General features: G+C 45.2%; 1 protein-coding gene across 2 annotated transcripts in view; it reads right to left on the bottom strand.

Moving 5' to 3' along the window:
* Positions 1 to 4,842: 4,842 nt before the first annotated feature.
* The window catches only part of LOC123132076 (protoheme IX farnesyltransferase, mitochondrial), a 6,826-nt gene continuing 2,581 nt past the window's right edge, over positions 4,843 to 9,087 (bottom strand). Inside the window, exons 2-7 of one of the 2 annotated variants that reach the window (XM_044551832.1) lie at positions 8,340 to 8,469; positions 7,898 to 8,105; positions 7,709 to 7,814; positions 5,769 to 5,894; positions 5,574 to 5,677; positions 4,843 to 5,469 (exon numbers count right to left, since the gene is read on the bottom strand). In XM_044551832.1, coding sequence (XP_044407767.1) covers positions 5,069 to 5,469; positions 5,574 to 5,677; positions 5,769 to 5,894; positions 7,709 to 7,814; positions 7,898 to 8,105; positions 8,340 to 8,469 — 1,075 coding nt within the window. In that variant the 3' untranslated portion in view covers positions 4,843 to 5,068. Of the gene's footprint in view, positions 5,470 to 5,573; positions 5,678 to 5,768; positions 5,895 to 7,708; positions 7,843 to 7,897; positions 8,106 to 8,339; positions 8,470 to 9,087 lie in introns of both variants that reach the window. The other variant, XM_044551833.1, reaches the window with a different exon arrangement.

The raw sequence follows: 9,087 nt of genomic DNA, 5'->3' as shown, positions 1-9,087 counted from the left end.
CCTGAATATCCCTCAAAAGGTGCCATGGGGAGGTGCTTCCATGTGTTTCTTCGGGGGATCATATGATCTTTATCTAGTTATATATACTCCATCTGATATATTTTGCCAAGTCTGTTAACAATAATCAAAAGGCGTGCCTTGCAACAACACATTCTTGCTTGCCACCGTTTCTTTGTGCAACCTTGCACGCCACATGCCTTCCTGCAAAGCCGTTTCCATAGGAGGCAAAAGAAAAAGGAGGTAGCATCAATTGCTCTGTGTTGTGGGGATCTCATCGTAAATGACGGCAGGGCCCTCTGCCTTTTAAAATATCCAGTGCCGAATTTGACGTGGGAGCGAAAGGAAGAGAGCGAAAGAACCATTCTAGAATTCCTCCACGGCGCGCGCTTTCCCAGGGCCCACGTGCTGCGGCCGGTAACGTGGCGCGCCCGCGGGCTGCGGGACGGGCGGGAGGCCGTGCCTGGCCCACGCGTACGCGGGGCGGCGAACTGCACGCAGGCCTAATCCTGACCATTTTGCGCATAGGCCCTTGGATTTACCCGTAAGTACGTAACTCTGTCATGATACTGTCTCTACCGTCCGTCCTACTGTCCCTGGAAAAGTAGGTAGGAAATACAGAATGCAGCCGTTCTGTCGACGATCACGCGCTGCGGCCGCGGCGGACCGCGGGGAAACGCGTCCGGTGTCCCTTCCATGCGGGCCCGGGGCGTCCGCTGGCCCTACGTGTCATTGTTGTACGCGGAGCTGGAGCGCGCCGACAATGTCTGGTGCTGCTTCTGCCTGGTGCGTAGCCGTTGCAGACGGTGGAGCAGCTGGGCTGCCGGCTGCCGCTGCGGCGGGAGAAGGAGAAGGTGGAGGACACAGGAGGAGCCTGCATGGGATCCTCTGCCCGCGGCTCGGCTCCCGACGGCCGACGGGCCCGAAGCGAGGCGCATGTGGGGGTGCTCTGACGGGAAGGACGGAAGGGATTGAATGCAGGGAGAGGGTCAACGTGCAGATGCGCAGGCAGGTACAGGGAGTACGTGGGTGGCGGCAGAGGAGCACGGGCCTGGCCTGACGCGCGCAACGTGTGCTGCCGATGATGCCGACGATGATTATGAACCGGCGAGCGACAGCTGGCTTGGGCCCCATACTGGCCCCGCTTCCATGGCGGTCAGTCTCACCCCAACCCTGCCTGACATTTTTATGAGAAAAATAGTGTGCAGGTTCTGCGTTAGTTGACCAGGTCAAATTTCGCCTGCCGTGAAGCTTGACGCGCCGCCTATTTCCAAACTAAACTGCCTTTGAAAATATTTCACGTCGTTAACCCTTTTGTGCAGAGCCTGACAGCTAGGCGCTGCACAGTGCATCGCTTTGCTGTCAGGCGCTGTACAGTAGGGGTCAGCTGGATGAAATACTTTCAAATACAGTTTAGTTTGTGAAATAGTTTTGCTTGAAGTCAAATTTGTGTCTTTTTGCAACGTAAAAGAATTCTGCGCGGCATCATCTGCTGACCAAACTGATGGGCGCTGGTCGCTGCTCACTGGAGCCACGTTATTGATTGACCACAGGACAGGGGGCTGTTGACCGACGGCCGGGCCCCATCTCCTTATCTTCAAATTTCGCCCGCCATGAAGCTTAGCGCAGGAGGGGCTCAGGCTTTCGGCCCTAAAGAATTCCATTTTCCTGAGTAAGCTGATGGACGCTGCTCACTGCTCACGGGAGCCACAGTATTGTCAATCAAAGGGGCTGTCAGCCACCGAAGGCGACCAGGAGGGTGAAAATGGACAAAAATGACCCTTATCTGAAACTTCAACACAAAATGGCCCCAATCTGAAAATATTTCATGAAATGGCCCCTTTTGCATGACGCCCGGGGCTAGGGCGCCGTGCTAGATAGCGTACGCCCCGGGCTAGGGCGTCATGCTATTTGGCATGGCGCCCTAGGCCAGGGCATCATGCTACATGTCGTTACCATGGCGCCCTAGCCCGGGGCGTCATGCTCTCTAGAATGACGCCCTAGCCGCGGGCGTCATGCAAAAGAGGGCCATTTCGTGAAATATTTTTTCAGATTAGGATCATTTTGTGTTGAAGTTTCAGATAAGGATCACTTTTGTTCATTTTCACGGAGACCCGTCTACTTATCTTCGAATTTAAACAGCACGCCAGGTCGCCAGCGTCCGTAGCAAATGCACTGGTGAGGTGCGACCCTGCCGCTCGTCCCGTCAGGACCTGCAAAATTGATTGATTAAAGTCCGGATGAGCCTAGCTGGGCTCATCATATGGCGCGCAGTACAGCTGCAGGCAGTTCCATTTTTCTTCTTCTTTTGAGGCAGGTCTGCTGCTGGCTCGTTCGGGTCGGCCTCGCTCCGCGTCGAGTCTCCATTTGGCGGCCCCTGGGCGCTAGTAGTACGTAGAGACCGCGGCTAACCGTACCCAGCGCGGCAATCATGGCTTGATTTGGTCGCTAGGACAGCTCTGCCTAGCCTAGGGCGATCGAGCTAGCCATAGCCATAGCTGTTGTTAGATCGATCCAACTACGTAAGTACAATCACTATTTTTTTAGGGTATGGGAGTAGTAGAATATTGTGCTGGCAGTTGCCGCGTTAAGTCGCTCGCTCCTCGCCGTACACACCGTCCGGATCGACTAAACAAACCACCAGCTGATGATGATTAGCGCATGTAACCTAACGTTCGGCGCGTCTCGACCCGGGCGCATTGTTATTGTTTTTTTCTTTCTCGGATTGGTAGAGGGTTTAGGTAAGGGATTGATGCATGATGGGGTGGTGCTGGTATGCGGTTGTAGTATCACAAAACTTAAAACTTTGCTTTTCGTTGGTAACGACTATTTCTGACTTTCTCGGGTGGTTAACAGGCTGGGGGGAATGATGGGGTAGTGGCAAGCATACCGTTGCGTCGTAGAGCGTGTGTTTTGAGCCCCGACTTGCCTGATTAATTTTTTTGGCATGACCAAAGCAAGGTCATTATTGTTTGGGTTATAGCCATCGTGGAAAATTCGGCAGAAATGCCAGAGCTTCATTTGGTTTGGAGCCAACTGAGTTGGTAAAATGTTTGGCAACTTTGATATATTTTCCCGTGTTTGATTATACTTTTCTTAAATATATTTAGCCAATGGAAGGAAGAGAACGGGTGAAACTTCTTTTTTGAGGACAAGAGACAACAACAACAAAAATCCTCCGATTCGTATTATTTGTCATAGATCTAATATGAAGTTTATGCTAAATCCTCAACAATTAATATTGATAGGAGAGAGTAGCTACAATATGTCCAACGAAATAATGTGTACCCACATATGTCACCACGCAAAATTGATCTAAGCAGTACGAGGTATGTTGGGTTGTAGCACTAATCATGATTTGCGCTGTCACTTCGGCCACTCCCAATGCTCCACCTTGTACCAGTGCTAAGCCTGTCATGTAAATGAAGAATCTGATGTGGCCGAGGTGAGTGTGAGAGGTGAGTGTGGTGATTGTGACCCCAGGAAGAAAATGCCAAGTGCGTGAACTAGGCAAAACATTGAAATGAAAGAAACCCACCAATGTATGAAAAACTTTAGTTGCTAAATCATTAAAGGAAGGACCCCATCTAAGCACCTATGCATTGGGGAGTACAGTTCCTAAGCTATCTAATATGCTCAGGACCTCATCTAAGCATCTATGCGTTGGGGAGTATAGTTGCTAAGCTATTTAGTGTGCTTAGCACCTCATCTAAGCACCAATGCATTGGCAGCAGCCTTACACTAATCAAAAGGGAGGAGCTAGCATCTTCTTTACTTCTTATTTGCATTGACATGGGCTCATGCAAGCTTTTTTCCTAGTCTGCACCTCTGCGGTGTTGTAGCCGAGCGATAGATGTAGCGCCATCTTCGCGCTCTCTCTCCTCCTTTCTCTATCTTTCACACATGATCTTAATAAGGTTCTAGCCGGTTTTATTTTCTTCTCTTTCATCCTTTGTCTCTATTGATTTTCCGGTTTTCCTTCTATTTTTTCCCTTGTTTGTTTTTTATTTACTTTACCTTTTTAGAAATTCCTGATTTTTTTAATTTTACAAACAATTTTCAATTTTTTGAACAGATTTATTTCATGAACATTTCTCAATTTTAAGAACATTTTTTGTATCCACATACATATTTCAAATTCATGATCATTTTTTGAATTCATGAATAAAATTTTAAATTCTTGAACATCTTTTAATTCATGAAACGTTTTTCAAGTTTGCAAATGTTTTTTGAACATGTGAACACTTTTTGAATTCATATTTTTTGTAAAAAGTCAGAAAGTTTTTCTGACTTCACAGATTTTTTTAATACACAAATATTTTTGAATTAAAATTTTAAAATTACAATAAAATGTCAAACACCAAAATGTGAAGCAAAAACAAACATGGATGCATGCGCTTTTAGCCGAGGCTTCGCACCTAACGTAGACTAAGCCTACGCTACCAGGCCGGCCCATGTGGCATCGCTCGTGCACAAATTCCAAAAGCGGTTTACTTTTTCCTGCCCCTGAGATTTTTTGGGTGCAGACTTGGGATCAAAGCCTTCACAAATCTGGAGATCAGTTTTGGAAGGAAGGGTTGTGTTGAAACAAGGGCTGATAAGTAGAATTGGAGACGGCCAATCCACGCACATATCTAGAATGGCAACTGGGTTCCACGTGAGGTTATGATGAAGCCTGTTCTCATGCGGCACCGGAGCTTTACTCACCGTATCACATGCTGATTCAAACAAGGAATCACAGGGAGGCATGATTGGATGGAAATGCTGGAAATTTAGACCCAGGCAGAGAAGAGAAGTTGTGGAAGCATGAAATACATGTTGCTTCTAGATGGCCCTGTATCAAGGTACTCTGAAACATCGATTTTATACTCACGTGAGCCCAACAACTGAATTTATGTTTTTTTACAAATAAACATTGCGCTCATTATTCTCATATTTTAATTCAACAATACAAATAGGAATTCCCCTGAGCGGTAAAATTTCCTGTCAAGAGCGGAAAAGAATTTTCTGACAACAGACAAAAAGGAAGGAAGATGAAACCATTGCAGCCCTGGCTGCTGGGACAAGGTTTTCAAAACTCATGAGCTTCTGGAGAGACGTACACAGGCACAGGCAAGAAGGGGAATGGGGCTACAGAAGCATAGGCAACTGGAGGGCGTGATTGAGCACGACGAGAATGTTTCAGGTCTTCCTGTTTCTGTCTAGCTCTTTCTTCTTCGTCCCACAGCTCGGCGCCGCGGAGAACCCCAGCGATCTCACTAGTCTGATGAATGTTGTTATGCTCCTTCTGTTCGTTGGGCAGCCGATGCAATATAAGTCCAGCCATCAAAGCAGGAAGATACAAGAGGCTAGCATGGAACATTCTTCTTGCACTCTTCTGACTAGGAGCCAGTACAAATGATAAGGCTCCAATGGCGAGGCCCGTCGTTAGAAGCGATGCTTCAAAACTGAACCATTCGGATGTTAGCCCCCCTACAAAGCATTAGAAAGATCCCAAGTTTGACCAAGTACTTTATTATAAGTAGTAGTAGAAGCAAATGGAAACTAGAGAACCTATATGATTTTTTAGTACGTACAGTTATATGCAAATAACCCCAACGGCAGCATGTAGAGACAATTTCTGAGTGAAACCCATGCAGTTCTCTTGCCAGTAGGATCAGCAAAAGAGAGCATACGATACCTGAATCAACAAGCCAATCACATGTCAAGGATACAAATTAGGACCAGTTAACATTTTGATGTAACTACTACAGTTGGAATAATTGAGTTACCCTCCAGCAAGGTAGTCAGCGCGGCATAAGTACGCAAGGGCCATGAAATGTGGTAACTGCCAAAAGTACAAAGCAGCCGGCAGAATCATAGAGTTGAGTGACAGTTCAGATGCTGCTGCCGCCCACCTGTGTCAAGATAAATAAGGGCCACATGCCGTGTAAACATATTGCACAGCTCCATTAATAATCATTCAACAAATAAACAAGAGTGCAATAATACACAGAATATATATATATGCCCATGATGCACTAAAGCATGATATTCTACACCTGTGCAGGCAGTCTATTAGAGCAATGCTACAAATACTGAAGAATTTCTGAAATACTCCCTCCGTAACAAAATGTAAGATGTTTTTTATGCCCTATGCAAAACCAAAAAACGTCTTACATTTTGGTACAGAGGAAGTAGAAATGTAGGCGGGTGATTATGAATAGCTGGATGCTGTGGTAAAGGACAGATGTAAAGGTTTCTTCTTTATGAACTTACTAGCAAGATGCCCATGCGTTGCACGGAACATCAAGATGCATTTATATGAGTAGTTTATCTTGTGAGAGAAAAGGATAAACGAAAGAAAGCCTTATTTGCAAATGTAGAGAGGGGTGTGGGTATCTTTCTGCAAAATTGCCATAGTTTCCTTCCTATCCGTCAGATAGAAATCGGACGGCCTATATTACAGGATGGCAGGCAGACCATCATCACCAACTCTGTTTTTTATAAGAGTAGAGATTAGTCTGGACTGAGAGAAAAACCATACACCCAATACCTATTCCAGTTCTCAAATCCGAGTCATCATATATTCATCTAATGCACCTATTGCTTTAACTGCACCACTGTGTATCCCAGCCCCTAAAGACCTTCTAGTCCAATAATGCCAGCATTCCAGTACAAGAAGGGCTCAGGTAACAGAAAGAGTCGCGTCCAGTTGTAAATTTGTTTTCTCGTATCTCCTTCCTTTATAATGCCGGCAGGAGATTTAGAGCTTTCCTTCTCCTTGAAGTATTACTGGACTCTGAGCCTATAAGCGACCTTTTTTTTATTTGCTTGCTTAAGATGTGACTGTATGGCCTGAAACAGTCTCGGGGGCAGTGGTATCATCCAGTTTGATGCTTCATGTCAGCAGCTATGGTTTTGAGAGTAAGTAGTCCATAACTTCAATTTGTGTGTTTAAGCTTGTAGGTCCAGAGGGCTCTACGATGTATATGTTGCTTCATTCTGACGAATCTGTTATGGCCGTGGGTGCACAAGGCAGCAGGAAATAGGCTTATCCGTGAAGGCATTGGATAGCTTATGCTAGAGATTGGAAAGTTAAGAAAAGGAGTAACTCGATTAGTATTTATCCTTGTTGGATACAGTTGGGTCCATTACAAAGAGACTAGTTAAATTAAGAAGAGTCCAACTGAACTAGGAAGGTAGTTATGGTTTGGTCTTGAGTTTAAACCATTAAAAAAGACATGCCTAGGCTCTAGGCAATAGCAAAACGCCTAGTGGTTAATGTGAGCTTAAGCGTGCGCTTTGGTCAGAAAAGCGCAAGGCAGTGGTGAAACTCACAATTAGCACCTATCACCTTTTTTAACTTTGGTCTAAACTGAAATACGACTTGCGGATCAAGTTAGTCGTCCTGCATAAAGGACTAGCATGTATCACATTTAATCACGCAATAAGAGAATAGTTTATCAATCTGTCATCCCCCTCATTCATCCTCCCTAAGCCATGTTCTATTACCCAATCCCATACGCCGAGCCATGCATGATCTTCATGGCAGTACTAAACCAGATTGTTCCAGTTGCCAGGCCATTAAATGACCAAAACCAGGGTGCACAATAAGAAATTAAAATAGGAGATGAAGAATATACACTCGCTCCATTATTTTCAACATATAAAATACCACCTTCAACCTGCACCTAGATAATCCAGAAATGTGTCTTCAGTAGTAACATACCCTAGAAGTGGCGGAATGGCGCCAACAACCGCTCCCACCCATGTATTGACAGGGTGTATTTGCTTCAGTGGAGTGTATACAAATGCATACAGAATGAGATTGGATGCTGCAAGCCCAGCAGCTAAGTCATTAGCCTGCACAGACCTTGCCAAAATTTCTTAATGTTTAGTTCCAATAACAGCATCATACCATCTACAGTGGCCGCATACACTTTAAACAAAGTGTAAAGCAAGTACAAGCAAACAGCAAAGAGCCGAACCTTGCAAGCCAATAATGCTGTTCCTGCAGTTCCAACAGTTGTAGCCCACATGGCAGCATGCACAGGACTAATACGCCCTGATGGTAGGGGCCTTCGCATTGTCCTTTTCATTTTAGCATCATTCTTTATTTCAAACACCTGAAAAGGATGTCGATGCACCAAGTTCATTGTCTCTAAGCGTGATAACCAGGTGTATATGATATCTATAAATCCCGATGTAAATATGTAAGAAAATCAGAATAACTTCTCAAAAACTGATATTGAAGTGTGACAATGAACATAAAAGGATTGCAAGAATGTGAACACAATGAATATTGGTTTGGTTAACCAACATGCTAATGGAAAAGGCTGCCCCAAAAAACAAGCACATACCTGGTTGAGAGTGTTGGCAGATGCTGCAACCATCATGGTACCAGTGCATGTGTAGCAAAGTCCAGCAATGTCTACAATGCTGCCACTACCGAGCACATATCCAGCCCCCGATGTTGCCACGACAAGTGCACTAAATACCATAAAAAATAGAACGTATAATCAAATAAAAGAAATGCAACAAGAGGACAAATAATTTGTCAGCCACAAGGAGTTCCAAGATGCAAGACACAGACCATGGCAAATTCAAAATCATAAGATTGTCTGAATATATCCAAGGGACACATATTAACCCATACGTGCACTCTCCAGACATACATAAATCCCACAGAACAATTTCTCCAAAGCCAAATATACTGTGGTCTAGGCAGGGTGTGGGTTCTCCCTTCTGGAAAGGTGTCACCTGGGCCTTGGAGGGGGTTAGACCCTTCTATAAATGGAAACTAGGGAATGGTAATAAAATAAGCTTTTGGGATGACGTTTGGGTGGGGGATTCTTCCCTCAAAACCCAATTCTGGGACGTGTATGAAATCTGCCAACAGCAATGCTGCGCAGTTTCTGAGGTATGGGATGGTTCTACTCTCAAACTTACCTTCAACAGATGTGTGGAGCCTAGATTTTTGGATAGATGGCATGAATTGATCCGAATCATCTCTGACATGCCAATAACTGACGAGACGGACCAACCCATTTGGAGATTGGAACCGTCGGGGATCTATTCAGTTAGGTCGTTTTATAACATGATTAATTG

Source organism: Triticum aestivum, chromosome 6A (assembly GCF_018294505.1).
Source record: "Triticum aestivum cultivar Chinese Spring chromosome 6A, IWGSC CS RefSeq v2.1, whole genome shotgun sequence".
NCBI lineage: Eukaryota > Viridiplantae > Streptophyta > Magnoliopsida > Poales > Poaceae > Triticum > Triticum aestivum.
This window is presented reverse-complemented; position numbering and strand designations above follow the sequence as displayed.